General features: G+C 39.5%; 2 protein-coding genes across 3 annotated transcripts in view; one reads left to right on the top strand and one right to left on the bottom strand.

The window, feature by feature from the left end:
• Positions 1 to 460: 460 nt before the first annotated feature.
• THOC7 (THO complex subunit 7) lies at positions 461 to 9,638 on the bottom strand. 2 transcript variants are annotated; one of them, XM_075158701.1, is made up of 8 exons: positions 9,465 to 9,638; positions 8,832 to 8,949; positions 7,867 to 7,994; positions 7,419 to 7,505; positions 5,909 to 5,966; positions 2,264 to 2,330; positions 2,073 to 2,142; positions 461 to 848 (listed from the first exon to the last, which is right to left on the bottom strand). In XM_075158701.1, exons 1-8 carry the CDS (start codon positions 9,481 to 9,483, stop codon positions 781 to 783), a joined length of 615 nt encoding a protein of 204 aa, XP_075014802.1. In that variant the 5' UTR covers positions 9,484 to 9,638; the 3' UTR covers positions 461 to 780. The 2 variants fall into 2 exon arrangements, with proteins under 2 accessions (XP_075014802.1, XP_075014803.1); XM_075158702.1 differs by lacking the exons at positions 8,832 to 8,949; positions 9,465 to 9,638 and adding an exon at positions 8,469 to 8,664.
• The window catches only part of ATXN7 (ataxin 7), an 87,548-nt gene continuing 78,449 nt past the window's right edge, over positions 9,078 to 18,176 (top strand). Inside the window, exon 1 of the mRNA XM_075158697.1 lies at positions 9,078 to 9,240. The gene's annotated coding sequence lies outside the window, so the exon portion shown is untranslated. The remainder of the gene's footprint in view (positions 9,241 to 18,176) is intronic.

The following is an 18,176-nucleotide window of genomic DNA, read 5'->3' as shown; positions in this document are numbered from 1 at the left end:
GACAGTTAAAATCCTGAAGCAGATTATAAATGGTATCAGGATTAGATTCCTGGTTCTACAAGAGCAAAGCTTTTAAATTGCAGTTTTAAACATGTGACTTTTGATGTGGTTGCACAGAACACAACATAGCAAGGCTCAGATCACTGCAGTTCTTTGCATCACCTTAAGGAAAAAAATAAAGCTAGTACAGTATGATTTTTGCTGTTTTACACCCCTTGACAAGCATTAATTCTATAGAAGTGATTTGTTGTATATGAAACTAGTGAATTCTAGTCTATTCACAGGTAAGTTCTAAAATGGCAGCTACTTTGAAAAATTAAGATTTAGTTCAGTTTTAGGTCCCATCTGGACTAGGGTATGGAAGCTGGGACTCATGCAAAGATGCACTGCCCTTGGTCCAATGTTGAGTAAGAAAAGGAGCCCTTACTATTAGGCTCAATGCCTACTAAAAATAGGAAACTCTTTGTACACATTCCTTTTATTGACAATGTTTTGCAAACACCTTAGATCACAAGTACTGTGCAGAAGCTTCATCCTTTGTAAAACAAAATGTATTTCTTGTCACAAATTAAAAAGTTTGTGGATTAACACAAAGTGCCTGTCTGCACAGATCTACAACTGTTCTCCCCTGAAGCATAAGCAAAACAAATATTTTTGTATAAAAATTCACAGAAGCAGTAGAAAACTATTTTTCAGCTCCATATCTCTTACTGTTGGTTTCAACACAAAGTGAAGACACTTGGACATTCTTCAATAGTATAGTCAGTCTTCGTATTATATCTACTGTTTGGTCTCTGTTTCCATCTGAGTTTCTTGAGATTCTTCAGCTTCTGAAAGTTTTTCATCATCTAAAATTCAATATTACTGTTAGTCAAACATGCTTGGTTATATTTGCAGACTATATTGCAAAGCTGTGTAAAAAAAAAAAAAATTTTACGTTGATTGCCTTAAACATGTAGTTGAGTATCTCATTATACAAAATTCTACGTTCAAACAAAAAAAAGTCCTTCAAAGTTTTTAAGGTTGTTATCTATAGTAGCTATTACAGGAAACATGGGGTAAATCCTATAGTATCAATTCAAGCAAACAGTACCGGATTGCTTCAAATTACATGCCTTCTCTTTGCCTATTAATGGTTTATTTCAAACTGAAGCTGTGCCTTCCACTAAAATGTTACTTCCTTCACAAAATTCGAGAAGCTGAAAGGTAATCTATACATTCATGTGAAAATGTATTTTAGAGACTAACACTTAGCAAGTGTTAGTTACACATAATAACAATAACCTTCTGCTAAAGTGCACCTAGGATTAACATTTCATTCTGCTTAAGAAGATCTAGATGGCCTTAGAGAATGAAAGTCTGCTCTTATAGCCATCAACGTATGTTAATCAGGTCATGCTCAAAGGCTATACCAATGATTCCATCTTGGAAAGACACAGCAAAAATCCAGCAAATAATACTTAAAGCAATATTATCCATATGAGAGCATGCAAAGTAAGCGCTGATTTGAAAATATTAAGTATTTGTATCACAAAAGATGAGTATGACTAAATTCCTGAATTTAGCTCTTGTCTATGACAGTTTTAGTCCCTGCTCTATTACAGACTCACTGTCTGAGTAGGTAAGTCATTTAGCTTTCCTGTATTCCAATTTCTTTTTAGTAAAGCCTCAAATGATACCATGATGGCAGTGACATGTTCAAAACTACTGAAACAGGAATTATACAAGTAAGTTTGGAAACTATGCACAAGAATACTTTTCTGTAAGAAGTACTTTTTTGTTTAAAAAAAACAACCTCAAATTGCTAATCTCCATCCTCACATTTTAAAGATGTCTGTTGCCTACAGATTAATCTGAAGCTAGTCAGGAAATGACATGGTGGCTAGCTTGTAGAAGAAAAAAATTCTGAGCAGCCTCACGCTCTGGACTACTACTGGGAAAAAAAACCACTGCCGATGCAAGAGGTCACCAACCTCAATTGCACATAGCTAGTCCACTGCTGGAAGCTGTGATTCCTTTTGATCCACTGAAACCCAACCCAGTTATATATACTACCTAAGAACACCACTTACTTTCCAGGGTTTGCTGAAGCTCATGGATGGTGCTCAGCAGAACATGAAACTGCTTTCTTCTCAGCTCCAACTGGAATGATAAAAATACACATTTTAGGGAACAGAGAGCACATACAGCCAAACAACGCATAGCAGATCCTCCATTAATGATGTTCCTAATAATTACATAACAGTATCTATGAAAAACCTACCTTATCTTCAACATTTTCTTTAATATGAGAAAGATGTTGAAGTTCTTTTCCCAAAGCTTCTAGCTGCCTGAAAAGAAATTGTCACAGTATTTTTAAAAAGTTCTGTAAAATTCTTGAAAAATAGATTTGAACTAAGTGGAGGAAAAAGAACCATTAAATAAACAGCATAAGTAAACAAAGCATAAGAAATGAAATTACATTAGACGTAAGGCCACTTCACATAAATGTTTAACTGTTATGTCATAAACTTGTAGTTTCAGGACTTGTACAGAAAACAAGGCCTCCAAGCTGGAATACAGTTGTACACTGGGCATTTGGACTGTAACAATTCAGTCCTGCCACAAACGTTATTTACTTGGCCATACAATGAAAGTTAAAGAAGTGGGTTACATTAAACACCCTTGGCATTTTCATAGGCTTCGCTACTTCACAGATTTCTTTATGTTGACATGAGTAGATTAAACAAAAACATAGCATCAGCAGGGAGAACATATTTAATAAACCTACATACCCAACATACAAACACAACAATCCCCAGACACAACAATTGATGAAACACATAATCAGGTACCTTATCTCTGACAATGGCCTGACCAGACAAAGTAGTGGATAACATGTAGACTTTACAGTAGGCATATGTAGAATAATCTACATTTTTGATGAAACTACATGATACAGCTTATGCCTCAGCACACAGAATTTAACACTGTGATCCACATAAATACTCGTTGTCCTTCTCAAATGCCAGTTTTTATTTTAATTGATTGCCTCTGGCCTTAAGACATAAAGGAAACGTGCAACACCTATAATCTTCATTATTATTCATATCCTTTTGAAATACATAATCTTTCAATACCTCTTTGAGATCTTTTTGAAAGCATTTGATTGTTTTCTGTTCTCACTTGGACTCACCATGGACCATCAGAATCCTTTTTGAGGTAGGGCAAAGAATAACAGGTACCATAATGCACACTAGCTTTCAAATGAGGATGGAACATCAACTCTTACACTCAAACCTCCAGTTTGGCTCTTCTACTTTTCCTCTAATGCCTACCATAATTTATGCTCTATGTAATGAGAACAATCTGTTTCTTTAAAGGTGAAGTGGATTGAGGCTGACCATCCCTGATTAATTAACAGGCAGAGCCATATAGGGGTCAGCAAGGGAATAAAAGGTTTTTTTCCTGAAGCACTGACAGCTGCTGCAACTGGTCTGGGCAGGCAACCACAAAAAGGCCTCCAGTCCCAAGGAACTCACAATGGCTGGGAAAAAGGTCTGTTTTAGTGCTACTGGAAGGTATTGTCTTTTTTTTGAGCCAGTATGCTTGGCACCCCTAGGGAATGCCTGAAAGAGGGTTGGGTGTGACATTATCCCTTCCTATAATGGAAACAGGCTAACAGCTTATAGGCTCATACAATGATTTCACTAGTATTTGGTTTCTAGTTTCTGGAAAAAAATTGGCTAAATCTTGCTGTTTATATCATGCTGTCAGGTATAAGCAGACTGTGAGAAGACATGCAATTTTTTTCTAATAACATCCAAGCTACATCTGGAATTTTACTTCTTTTACTTTCCGCTCCAGAGAATCTTTGCCTAGCCTTCTCATTTTTGTATCTCCTTTTCTAAGACTCAGTGTCATTTCTTAGTCCTCTTAACAGCTCTTCTGATACCGCATCTAATTATACCGTGGGCACTGCCATTTAGTAGTTCAGCTCCTGTCACTTCCTGAATTGGCTCCTGTGCATTACTTCTAAGCCGATAACACCTTCTCTTCTTTTGTGCTGTATGACTAGTTGTTCCAAGAAACAGTCCTTTAAAAGCACAAAGAAAGTATTTTTCTGAACTTTGTCCTATTGTGCCATATGACCTGCAAAAGCTATAAATGTAACTCTCGCAATAAACCATGACATTTCTCCTCACAAGAAGTTTTCTCAAGTGTTTTTAGTGATTAAGAGTTCCATGAAAAGCGTGACATTGTTAGTGAGGCTTCCTCCATTCTGATTTAAGGGTGGTCCTTCTTGGTTCATAGCATGATTTTCTGTATAGTTTCCTCAAACTGGAGAGAGAGGAAGCCTTGTAATTGAAACATTGGATGAAAACTTCATCTAGTTTGTGTATTTAAAGTCTATTCACTTAGAGATATCAGTTAAAGCTAAAATACCTATGAACCAAGCTCCCTTTAAAAATGTTCCATTCTGTTACTATGCCCTATTTCCCCATCTATAAAATGGGGGATCATACTCTGCTATAGTTCAAGTCTGTGTCTTTGACTACAGATAGAAAGGACTAAGGAAAAAGGGCATACACTGTATTCTTCCAGTGGATGATCACACTGGTATTTCTAACTGTAATATACTCTTCTAAAGAGATGATAAAATTAAGTTTAAGAAAAGACAAAATGCCAAATTTACTAGCTGTAACTTACCACCATTTTTAGCTTTGCTCAAGAAACTTATGCTTGGATGTGTTAATGAAAGTTAGGACAACTCCTTCAAACCTAAACAACCTGGCATCCTCTAAGAAAAAAATATTATCATTTAGTTGTTTCCATTCTTAATCAATTAACTTATCTGAAAAACTTCACTTTTGATAATTCTTTATTATGAAGCCTCACTTGATAAACGGCACATGCTGACTAATGAAGTAAGTAGTCAAGCCTTATGAGAATTGCCTGTAATAATCAAACTTGTGGTAATGAAATCAAGGCATAGAAAAACAACATACAAGAAATGTGTGAAATATTTTCAGTGGCTTATAGCTATAAAAATCCTACTATTAGGGTAATAATATAACAAAAAAAAAAATCTTCCTTTTGCTATAAAAGGCCATGGAATGTGAAAAGACAGCCCCCCTCTGCAATTTCACTGAAAGTGGGCAACAGAATAGGTGCAAACTGCACATAAATGAGAACAGTAACAGCATGCTACATCTTTAATCAGGTTAAGAACAACAAACTCATAGATGCAATGAGTCCTGGAACGTTTCTGGGGCTTGATAAAGTTACAAAGATTATGTCCCCACAACTGCCCAAAATGACCCAAAAGCACAGATAGTGATGCAAATCCAAATGACACAAGCAATACTGTAAGTTACATGCAAGACGAGTTGGACAACAGGTAGGTCTAACCTGCATGCCAGGGCAGGTTGCATTGTGGTACACAACATAGTAATTTATACCAGGCATGCAGGAACAACTACTACAAGGAAAACATAAAAAAAACCTAAGAGCTTTCTCCTGCTTTCTCTCATTCCACCTTACTTGCTTGTGTGTTATGTATTTTGCATGACTCCTGAATCCCTTGCTGGCGCACTTTACAGCACTTCCCCACTATCTCTCTTTTCTGAGCAACTCGTTCCCAGTAAACTGACATTAGATGGGCATTTATATCTGAGTTTGCTTATTCACCTTAACAATGGAAAAATTTCAAATACAAAATGATTAGCAATGCTTCTGAACCTATACAGATGGAGATTAATTAAAGAAAGCTGATAAGGGCACAATTTTAAAACAAAACCCAAGTTTTTCTTGTGTCAAAAGAAATTATATAAAAGTGAGGAAAGGTCAAACTGAAACCAAGGAAATGTCAAATCTGGTGACTTCTAGCTTACTGGCTTATTATAATTTAATGTAGTCTCATACTTACTTCAATGTTTCATGTCTGTCTGGATGGTGTTGTATGACTTTGGCCAATGCATCATATTCTGAAAGAAATTTAAATAGTTAGTCTAAATAATTCTAAAGTATAGATTCAAGAACCAAAAATCAGGTACCATAGAATGGTACAGATTCTTTCTCCTTCTTGAAAAACTGTTTTAACATTTTTCAAATTTGTACATAACACCTTACACATATAAAAAAGTACCTGCAAATATCCATATATTAAAAATGTATATAACTTATACCATGCTATAACATTTCAAAGTAGATGATTACATCGAAAGAGATTTTAAATAAACTTCAGATATGATTGTAGGCCATTATCTAATCACTCAGACTTACCCAGTGCTAGCGATTCGTACAGGATGAGGCCAGAAAACACGATCTTTAGATAGCGCTGCATTCCTGCACAGTTGCTCTTTTGTGCATGATTCATAAGCATTGGTTTTAGATACATTCTAATATATATGTACAGAAAATGGTGCTGATAAGATGATACACATAAGCAGTTAAGATTTTTAGGAAAAAGTATAAAATACTGCATGAGAAACAACAGGATTTTTTTTAACTGTATTACACATTAAGAACAATATTATGGTTATATAGGCAACTAACATAGCCATTTCCTGATAGTAAGACTGTACATATGCCAGCTACCTCATTCACATGGAAGAATCTGTGCTGCAGGCTAGACAGAACATATCAAAATGCAAACACTTCAGACCTATGTTTGTGAAGACATTCCTACTGGTTAAGATTCTTTTCATTTCCAGTTGAGTCTAAAATTATCCACAGAATTGATCAAACAGTTGTATTTAAAACCTTTCATCTGTTATACTTCTAAACATTTTCTTTTTGCATTTAATTTATCAAGAAAAAACAAATTCTTGCTTCTCCTCAATTGCTAATCTTTTGATAAGACAGTATTACAGGGAAATGCTTTAAGTTTCAATTGAAATTATCAGCACATACTTTTAAGAGTAGGGAAAAACCACACCTCTCATAACAGGTATTCAGTAAGGACACATACCGAGTTGTTCGCTGTGTAACTGGCACCACTGTCTCTGTGTATGCCAAGACATTACCTTCCCTTAAGAGCTGAAGGAATACACTTGCATGACCTTCAGTGCTGGGTGTAAGTCTATTCAACTCTTGTCTCGCTGTTAATAATGTGCTTTAGTTCTTCTCAAGTCACCTGAATTGGGGTAGGATGCTTTTGAGGTTTTTCTTTGGCCTGAAAACATCTCTCTGAACTACCGTTTTAAGTTTTCCTGATGTTGCATGTCATTGAGATCTACTGGTTCAATCCTGCCTGCCTCACCCACCAAAAACTTTCAGTAGTGGGTGTGGAACCCACCAGACTAAATACAGTATTCATGATGCCAGCATATTCCCTTGCACTTCAAAAATTTGGAATCTATTTTCCGATACAATGTATTTCAAAAGGTAACAAAATAACGAAACTGACCAGTGTAAACACAGATATTGCTCCTTACCCTGGCGATTTTTTCTAATCCTTTTTGCTTGCAGGATTTGTTTTTTGCATTCAGAAATCTTCTCATGTGCTGCAGTTATACTATTTTCTTTAAAAAAAAAAAAAGATATACAGAGTTATATTGAAATCAAACAATACATGTAAACAAGCCATTCTGCTAAATTATAAAAAGATAAAGAGCTATTTGTGACACGGTGGCCTGCTAGCTCAATCAGCTTCAAAACTACAGACACTTCAATAGGTTAAAAAAGCTTTTATTTGTATGTATTTTATATACTGATAAGATGCTTACAGCATATGTATGAGTGCTATCTATTAAGAAAAAAAACAAACCAAAAAACCCAAACCACTCATCATACGTGTACATTATGTTCACCAGAACTGGCTCAAGCTTGCTCATAAAAGAGAAATTGTCAAACAGAAAACAGTAATATTTTTCTCATCTTTACCTATATCCTTATAGATTTTTTCATAATTTTCCATTTCTCTTAGGTTCATATCATACACCAGAAGAGTTTTTCCCATTGAAAATTCACACTGTGATAAAGTACTCAGCATTCGTTGGTACTGGCTGTAACTGAAAACAGACAAGATATTTATTCCTAAGCAGCATAAAAATACCCCCTACATTTACAAAACAAAGCCTCATGTAGCGTAAGGAACAGGTAAATAACAATTATTAAAGAAATAAAATATTTCCAAGATTCAATGTATAATTTTTTGAAAGTGCAGTTAGAAACATTGCACCCATTAATTCTACCATCATGTCCTTAAAGGTGCAAAGTGAGTATTAAAGCAATGGCCAGATTGATCCAGGGCTTACAAACTTCCCAGCTAAGGCCGGTTCTGTGACCACCGAGATATTAGTATTTTAATGCTGCAGTGCTTCTCTGTACACACAATCATTATATTGTGTCCTCCAGGAATTTATATCCAGTACTAGTACGGACCTCACAGCAGAGACACTATGTTGTCGCTCATCCCTTACTACTTTAGCCTGTTTTTAAAAAAAAAAAACAAACTGCAGCAGCAGAAATACCAGCAGTACTACCCTCCCCTAGCAGAACAAATGCAGAACTGCCAACTGAAATATTCGAGTCATGATCCTGTTAGAATAGCGGGACTCCCGGACGGATCACGCAGCGGCACGACAATCCTGAGGACATTCGAGCGGCGCTGGCAGATTTCATGATACAGCCTGCAGCCTTCAGTAATTTCTGACCCGTCTCTAGTCCTCATCTCCTACCACAGTGCTCGGCGTTTGCACTGGAAACACCACAGAGTCACACTGAAAAGCAGACGTGTACATTTTAACACGGATCTTTTCAAAACGGATCAAGCCCAGTTTTCCACTGAAATGCGAGCTAATCATTTCCAAGACTAAAAAAAAAAAAACAAAACAGAAAACAAATACCCTTCCTCTTGAGACCCGGAGTTACACCACTTAATGAAACTCTTCACCAACAAATTGATCCGCCTGTCGTCACCAGCACCATCGCCATCGATCAGAAGTCGCTTGCGGATAACTTCATCTGAGGAAAAACTCCTGTTTAATGCCTCACGCTATGGCAGCCGCACCCCAGAGCCGAGCGCGGGTTGCACCCCAGGCCTTCAGGGAACGATTCCCGAGGCGAAACCGGGAGGATCTGTTAAACAGGAGGGCAGGGCCCAGGGCCCGGGCCGGAGCGCGGGGCTGAGGGACCCTGGGGCCCGGGCGGAGAGGCCTGGGGGCGGGGGGCGCCCAAGGCCCGGGCGTGCCCCGGCTTGAAGGGCCCGGGAGCGGGGCTGTGGGGTCGGGCCCAGGATGGAGGCCCGTCTGCGGGGTGAGAGGCCGGGGATCGGGATCGGGGGGCCGGGAGGAGAGGCCTGAGGCCGAGGCGCGGGGAGCTCTTCCCCGGAGGGCGGCCGGGGCCGTGCGGCGGGCGGGAGGCGAAGCGGGCCCGGCGCTGAGGGGAGCCGAGCCGAGCCGAGCCGAGCGGGCCGGGCAGGGGTCGGGGCGGCGGGCGCGGGGAGGGAGGGAGGAAGGAGGGAGGGAGGGAGGTCTCACCGTCGGTCACGGCCCCCATGGCGGCGAGTGTCGGAGCCGGCGGGGCGGCGGCAGCAGCGAGTGAGGTCAGCTTCCCACAATGCAGCCGGCGAGAGCGGCGGCCATGGAGGGGGAGGCGGCGGCGGCGGCTGGGGCCTGAGCCGGCTGGCGGCGGACGCGCGGCCCGGCGGCGGCTGCGGCGGGGAGGGCCGGCGGGCGAGGCCTGCGCCCCGCGTGGAACCGGCCCCCTGGCGAGGGGCGGCCCCGCCAGGTGAGGGGCCGACGGGGGAGGGAAGCGGCGGTCCCCGCGCCCGCAGCCAGGCTCCACCTCCCCGCCCCCGCCACCGCGCCCCCGGCCCCGCCGCCCCCCGCCCGGGCCGCCCCGCCATGCCCCCGGCACATGCTCCCTCGCCCTCGACGCGCCGCGGCGGGGAAGCCGCCCGGCCGGGGTGCGCCTCGGCCGTGCTCCCGCCACGCTCCTGCCTCAGAGCGTCCTCCCGGGGCCGCCGTCACCAGCGCCCTTGGCGGCCTCATCCTCCCCACACAGGGCTCCCGCTCGGCCTTGGCCCGGCGAGGGTGGTGGCGATGGCATGGGGGAACAGGTGGACGGTCCCGCCATGGTGCCCAGCACTGAGGCGATGGTGCCGCGAGGGTGGTGGGACCCACCGCGGTGGCTGGCTGGTCCCTGTGGCTGGAAGGAGCGGGAGCATCAGCCCCGTGGTGCCTACTCCCTGGCGAGGGTGCGGAGGACATGCCCGTGGCACAGGCGTGAGGGAGCTGGGCTGGCCTCCCCCGGGCCACCCTTGGGCTCATCCCCCCTCGATGCTGGGGCGACAAGCAGCAGGGCCCAGGGGTGCAAAAATCATTATTCTGACATGTTTCCTGGGGAGTTTGGCTATCATGAGTGGATAGGAACAAAAGTTGTTTCTTCCTACCCTGAAAAACTAAGCTGGCACTGGCAAAAAAGGCTAGAGGTGTCTGGAGAAAAGAGATATTAAGGTATTACTGATACCAAATGTTCAGTTTTAGGCTTTTGGTCCACCGACTTCGGCACGTGGGCAGTGCTAAAACTGGCAATGTTACTCTAGTACATGTCATGGTGCATGGGACGTATGTCCAGAGCCTGACACCCTCATATTCCTTAATTTTGGTTTGGACACTTGTTCTGCTCAGCGCTTTGCGTTGACAATTTTGGGGTCGTGGAGAAAATCAGGGTAAGAAAAGAACAAAGTGGGTGTGTGCTATACTCTGTCCTTTCCTGGTTTTAGAGCTGTGATTATGAGGCGCTTTTTTGTTCTGGATAGCGGCATTTAACAGCTATTTACGGATTTCTAGGTTGTTTCAAGCCAGTACCTTGCAACAGTACCATAGGCAACTGGTCAGATTCTTTGGAAGGTGCTATTGGGAAACCATTACAGGGAGCAGTCATTAAAAGTCTGCCTGAATTTTTGAGAATAAAGAGTTTCCAATATAGAAAACCTGGATAAGTGATTTCTGTTCTTGAAATTTTTATGTATTATTATGTGATTTGTGAGTGATAGAATTTTATGTGAAAACCTAACTCTCTATTCAGTTATACAAAATTTGGGCCAAAGACGGGCCATGAATTCATGAGCTATGTATGCGCTATTAAAAAACCTCACTTTTATGAACTCTGAATTTATTGCCGTTTAATATAGTTGGTTTGACAAAAGCCTTTGTTTTTCCTAAGGCTTTGGTCACTATGATATAGCCCTAGTGTTTTGGCAAAGGGTGAGAAGAAGGCCTAGCTGAACTTCTCTAAACAAATTTTATACAGTGCAGGTTGCTGCTGCCTTTCCCTCTTTACCCACTGATTACCTCTTGGAAGTCTTAAGCATCTTGAAGCATCCAGTCTCTTATCAAGACTTAATATTTTTTCTTGCCCTTCTCTGAGCTCTTTCCATTTTCCGAGCCCTTTCTGTTTCTACCACAGAGAGAAGTTGATCTGAACTGAAGACTATTGTAGATGAAAATCCACAATTATTTATTTAATCATGTTAAAATACTTTTGTGTTATTTTCTGTGATTTAATCCAATATAATATTTTCTCACTTTTTGTTCATCATTCCAGTGTTGGTCAGATACTCTTATTAAACTCTCCGCAATGATAAATAGATAGTCCTTGAGTAATTAATTTAGAATACAGCAGTCCATATGATTAGTTAATGATTTTTGTGCCATTCTTGTCTTCATACGTGTTACTAATTACAAGATTCTTACAAATTCTCTGTTCTGGGTCTTAGGCTCATAAGAACAATTTAGGGAACAAAGCCACTATTTTTCTTTTTAAGACAGGGCTTTCAGGCATCATCAATGTTCATTAACTTTTCTCTTTTAGAATGGGAAGTAGAACTTGGTAAATACATCACCAAGAATCTCACTAAGGCTATGTATTGATGTAATAGCCTGTTCTCTTTCCTGTTCTCTTTTGCCATTTTAAACATCCATGAGATGTTTTTGCCCAGGAAGCCAGTTCCAGCTTGCTGGGTTTCTATACGCACTTGAGTGTTCACTGTGTCTTTGGAGTCTTGTTTCGATTTGCTCCATTTCCAAGTAGAGTTCCTCATCTTGTAAGTACAAAATAACCCTTGTTTCACATGTATGGAGTGTGTGTTGCACTGGGCTGTATACAAGCATGTTTTTTCCATTAACTCAGTGTTATGTATGATGTAGGTCTCTGGAGTAGGGCTGACCTATTCTTATTTATTTGTTCTTCACCAGTTCGTGTATTCTGTGCGGATTCTATCAGCTACAGTCTTTTATATAACCCTTCCATTGACTGGCATTGGGTAGCATTGGACCTTCCTTAAGGCACCAGTTTTGGAGATTCATGCAATAGGAAAAAATGTCTTGCACGGGGCATAGCGCCTTACTCTGTGCCAGCTCTTTTGGAATACATACCTGTGCGTGCAAGCTTTCAACCAAGCTAAATGTGATGTCGTTTTCCTTCTTTCCTTGAATTCCTTTATGTGTGCCATATGGTAAGACCCTGAAGCAGCTTATATATAATAATTTGTGGCACACCTGTCCTTGTCAAAAGTGTTAAATGATCCTCTGTAACGTTTCCAGGTGACTCTGGATACAAGAAGTATACGCTAGGTAAGTTTAGTACTGCAAGATGTTACACGTGTGTGGAATTGGCTCAGATTTTTCATTAGTATCCTTTTTTTGCTGAAAAAATGGCTTTTAAGTACACCAGATTTTTTTTTTATTGAGGAAATCTGTTAATGTTGAAGTTTTCTTTCCTGAAAAAAAATCTATGAAAGTCAAAGTTTAATGTGACTTTATACCTCTTCCCCTTTTCTTTAACTGTGTATATATATTTTTTTTCCAACTGCAGAAAAAGTTAAAGGGGAAGAAGCTTTTTATAGTATTCCAGGCTATAATGAGCTATGATTTTTAGAGCTAAGAAAACAGCTTTAACTATTGATGAGGTGGATTTAAAATATTTTTCCTAAACCTCCCTAATAATTTATGAGGTGGTTTTAGATTCCAGGTTTTCTTCGTGTTGAGTAACTTCTAAATCAGACTGTTGTGTGGCACTAAATCTTACAGAGATCTAAGTATAGTAGGTCAGAAACTACAAGGTATTTTTATCCAGTCCAACCTATATTCTTGTCAGAAAGCCATACCAAATTTATTTAGCGAGACCTATTTTCTGTAAGCCTATGTTTAGATTACTTTTTACCACCATCCTTTATTTCTTTGTTGATTGTATACCATGATTTTGTGCAAGACTGGTATCAAGCTAACCTATTGGTGTCACCCTGTTTTCTCATTTTAAATTATGTTAGAGTGTTATATTTTCTTTGCAGTCGTCTTTAGCCTCAGTGTTTACTGAAAACTAGCATCAGTGTTTCAAGAGCTTGTCATCTCATTCTGTAAAAGTTCTTAGACATTGGCTGTCTAGTTCTGCAGATATTAAAATATTAACTTTTGTAAGATAAACCTGAAATTTTTCAATCCAGTGATTGGGGTAAAAAAGTAGTAGGGTTTCTTTTTTTTTTTTTAGATACTAAGCAGTGTGGTTCTTAGCCTTGTAAAAAGCTTTCCTAACATGGACCCTTGTGTTTTTGCAGAGCTAGCACATTTTCATAGAATTACAACATAGCAAGAGAAGGGAGAGTGAAAATACTTGTTGCGACTGTAGTCACAATAACAATAATTTAAAAATCCAACATTTTATTATGCGAACAGTGATAAATTTTGCTGTCTACTGCCTGTGTTACCAAGATTGATTAAATGTACTGTTAATACCGTACTTTAAAAACCAGGCTCCTATCAGATAATAATGTAACTACAAGTTGTGGGCTACAGAATTGTTTTTATTTCTTATTTTTCAGTTTGTAACTGAAAGAAGCATGTAAAATTCCAGAATTTTTGACAGAAGCAATTTGCAAAGTACAGGTCCTGAAAATACTTTGTTCATTAGTCATTACTACTATTTTTCTCATGAAGGGAGACTAAAGCTTATCTTAGTAATTTAAAAAAAAATAGTGCTGCATGGTCCTTTTAACTAACTCTTTCCTAAGTAAGGACTCTGTCTCTTGCTTAATCTAGATTATACAAGTGGCATTCTGATATTGCCCTTTTCCAGATGTCTTCACAGGAATTATATAAGAGCTTTCTACATTTCATATCTGGATCCTACTGAATATTTATGAAGCTTGAAGATCAATTATTGTACATTTTAAGGTGATCTGTCACTAATTTATTAAAGCTTGTCAAACTCAAATTGAAACTACATGATACTGGAAATGTAGGTATTCAGTGTAGAAAACTGAGTTTACAGTTGCAGGGATGCACCCAGCAAATGGAAGCATGCCTTGCATGCGTGTTAAAAGGTGCTTTAATTGAGGCAGTGGAATTACCAGAAGTTAGAGGTGGTACACTGGGCCATGATACCTATTCCCAGTGACTTGGTAGGTTCCCACTTGGCAAGAAAGTCAAGGTATCTTACCGGGTATCTCAAGAAACTCAGTGTTATGAAACTGCGGCAAGACAGATTAGATGGTTAGATTTTTCTTTTAATCTAAAAATCATTAACACCGTGGACTTCAGCTTCCTGTGCGATGTCTCAGAGTTCCCACACAGTGTCTGCGTTCTGTGATTTAAAATGACTGTCAGGTAATTTTAGGGTGGCATTTCATGTTTCGTCTATTTTGTAAGGAAGCAACCATTTATTCTTTTGGAATTGTTTTCGGCAGGATTAATCAGTTATCTAGTAGCCTCTTAATTTGTTGGCAGGATATTTTCAGTGTGTGTGTCTTTATTTTGTGGGGTTTTTTTAATTAAAAAAACAGTGTATTTTTATTTTTCCTTCCCCAATCCTTCAATTCTTGGGTTTGGTAACATTTACATTGTGCCCTGAAGACCATCAGTGGCATGCCAGAGTTTTCCGAGGAAGAGGTGGATGTTGAATGAGGTTTTACACTGACTAAGAAGAAGAATTTGTCTCTGTTGGCATCAGGCCAAATGGTAAATGTTTGTATTTAACTGTGGCTTGAAACACTAGATGAACAGTAAGAGAGTTGTGAATATCATATTTACTCGTATGATGTTTAAATAAATAACTGTTAGTGCTACTGAGGAAATTTTGCACAGGGGAAAACAGGCATTTCCTCCTTTGGAAAGCAGCTCTTGCCCGACTTCAGAGCGGCGTTTTCTGAATCACGTGGCCAGATGCTTTGACTTGGCTAAGAAAGCTGAATCAGAGCTATTGCGCAGCTTCTGAGTCAGCTTCTCAAAGTTTAATACAAGTTGGTTGGTTGGGTTTGTTTTGTTTTATTAATTTTTTTTAAAAGCAGTCCAAATTTGTAAAAGAAGATCTAGAAATGTTACAAGGCTTTGAGCTTGGCCACGTCATGGAGACATGTTGGAAGAAACGCTTCTATCTCAGAAGATGAAGAAAGAGAGTATCAGGTCTATATCGATAAACATATGTTTCTTGTTTTAAATTGGGTTTATATTTTGCTTTGGATTATTTTATGGTTTATTTTCTTTTAATAGAGTAACTCTGTCAGTGGGTAGTGTTCAAGCACAGCTACAATTTACAGTTCCCATAAAACATGATACACTGAAGCATGTTCTCAGCCCCTGATTTCTGAGTGAAGTACAAGCCTGAGCAGTGTAACAGAAGTAATCAGAGGCATGGTCGCACACTTTGGTGATGCCTGCTCAGTTCTAGATTTAGTATGTCATATGTTGAATGAAAACACTGAACTTTTTTTCTGACCATCGTTGTCCTACCAGTAGTGACTGGAAGCAGGGTAAAACCCCAAAGAGAAGTTGTGGCCTTCTTAGGAAGAAGGCACGCTCTCTTCACTTTCTTTTTCTTTTTTGAGTGGGCCAAATGTAGCTTCTAAACTATTGCTTCAGTTGCCGTCAAAGCAGATGGTTTAAACAAATATTTCAAGAGATGTATGATGATAAGATAACTGGTCTTTTCCAGAAGAGCTCTCAGATCCAGAAGGGGCAGATCCAGGTTATGGCATTTCCTTACCTTTCTCGAGCTGGTTGTACCAAATGAAAGGTTGGTCTGGCTGAGGCCAGTTGGATCGTGTTTCCATGAAGGCAGAGGGGGCCAAATGCTTTAGTATTTGCTGGTGTTTCATTAAAATTCTACCAGCCGGAGCAGCTTGAAGGAGATGATGAATCTGCACATTTTCTGCTCGGTAGCTGAAGTAGGAATGTGCTTAAATCCTGCCTATATTCAGGGCTAAGCACCTTTCTCTAGGAAGCATTTTGGATTCACGCACTCTTGAAATTAGTATCATAAGCTCTTTCTTTCAAAAAGGGAGCAAAGGTCAATCTTTGCTTTCAAAACCCAGGAGGTGGCAATGGTTCTGGTTCCCTTTCCGTCATTAGCAGAGCTGTTATCCGCTAGACTGCTCACCACATGTGTGGGAGACTTCAACCCAGCTATCCTCCTTCCTGAGGGGATTAACGCCCGTAATTCTTTCCATCAGAGTGAATTTTGTAATCACCAGCCTGTTGACTAGTATGAGGTGGTGTTGCTGTCAGAAAGACTGAACACGACTGTATAGCCCAACACAGAGATATTAGATGACCGAGGACTAAGGCGTTTAAGGAAATAATCCATGAAAGCAAGCTAGTAGTTTCAGAAGTGCAAGAGAAAAACATGCAAGTGTGGCAAAGATTACATTTGAACTGAAGATCAGCTTCTGTTCAAAGATGTATTAGTGCCTTCTTGGTAATTTCCAAATTTTATGTGCAAGCAGGAATAGAATTTGGACTTGGAAAGGATAGGTAAACAGAAGAAAACAAGTTGTGGAATAAAATTATCTGGTTCATAAACTGTTTTGGTGGGTTGCAAAAGGTAGATAGAAAAATTATTGTCAAACATTGGGAAAAAGACAAATTGGATGCAAAGTACATTATATGTAAAGTGTGTGTGTCTACGTATGTATTTATATATACATGTAAATTTTTGCTTGAGATATGAAAGTGGTTATATGTGTGCCCAAAACATTAAGCCCAAAATGTTGTTTCTCTTAATAGTATTTACAAAACTCCCGAGGTAACTTTTCTTATAATAATGTTTTAGTGGAGACTTGGTGTAAACAAGCATTCAGGTTTGCTTGTTGTTTTTTCTTTTGCAAAACGTTAGTGCAGAATGATTGAAAACCACGAGGAATTCTTTTTGGTCCTCTGCCTTTTACCTTTATTTTAATAAAAATTTAAATGTTGATTATACATGGAGAGAATTGAACTAATAAAAGAGACAAGGCAGATAAATTGGATTTTAAAACTTAAATGAATAAAGATTGGCTTGTAAGAGATGAGAGTAAAACAAAGCCATGCTAATAATAACTACAAGTATGCACCTGTGATTTAGTGGTTCATTGTAAATATTTTCGCTTCAGTTTCATTTCATTGTCACTTTGGCAGTTAGGGATTGGTTTTTTTTTCATTTTTGAGATCTGCTTGTGGTTTTTTGGGGGTGTGTGTGTATATATATATATATGTGAAGTTAGGATGGCGTTGAACAATAACATATCCTGAAATAAAATTGTGCACATGTATATTAAAATAAAACATATGGGATTTTTTTTTTAAATGTCATGAATTTGAAATTTAATTTTAAAAGTACCTAAATTGCCCTTGAGCTGCACTTTGCTGGGTTTGGAATAGGAGGATATTTACAGCCAGGTTTTCTAGTAAAGCTTTTCTTTCCTGTTGTTACATGAAAGACTTGAACAAACAGGAGCAACTGACTGTAACTGTAGTTTATGTCATCAAACAAATGGAAGGAAATAGTTCAAGAGCTGCTATTTCAAATGTATATGTTAAAGAAGTCTGTCCTGTTCTTGCAAGCTCTTGAACGGATTTTGAATTTTTTAGTACTCTCAAACATTGGCGTAGACTTGTAATATGATGATGATACGGGTAACGAGTTTCCTAATGACTGGATTATTCTTATCGAATCTTCTTTATTTGTAATTGCCTCTTTATAGAGTCTGTTCCCCATCGTGTCTTTCTCCGACTGGCCTGCTAAATTTGGCACAGAGAGTTACAACTCTAAGACAGCCATTTTGCAACCTACATTTTCTTCTCTTTCTGCTTGTATCAGTGAGTATAATTGCTATTCTTTATCTTTTTTCTGGTGGTGGTTCTCCTTGTTGCTCTTCTGTGGAGATGGATGCTATGAGAATATGCTACTCCCTCAAAGAGGCCTCTTAAAGTTATTCG

Source organism: Calonectris borealis, chromosome 10 (genome assembly GCF_964195595.1).
Source record: "Calonectris borealis chromosome 10, bCalBor7.hap1.2, whole genome shotgun sequence".
Classification (NCBI taxonomy): Eukaryota; Metazoa; Chordata; class Aves; order Procellariiformes; family Procellariidae; genus Calonectris; species Calonectris borealis.
The sequence above is the reverse complement of the archived record's forward strand: the minus strand, read 5'-3'. Positions and strand labels throughout refer to the sequence as shown.

Excerpts from the sequence above, each read along its gene's own strand:
- THOC7 (XM_075158701.1), bottom strand. Across the intron at positions 7,995-8,831 it reads TCCGGGTCTCAAGAGGAAGG|TTACAGCCAGTACCAACGAA; the intron begins GTATTTGTTTTC and ends GTCTGTTTTCAG. Across the intron at positions 849-2,072 it reads GCTTCAGCAAACCCTGGAAA|ATGATGAAAAACTTTCAGAA; the intron begins GTAAGTGGTGTT and ends ATTGAATTTTAG.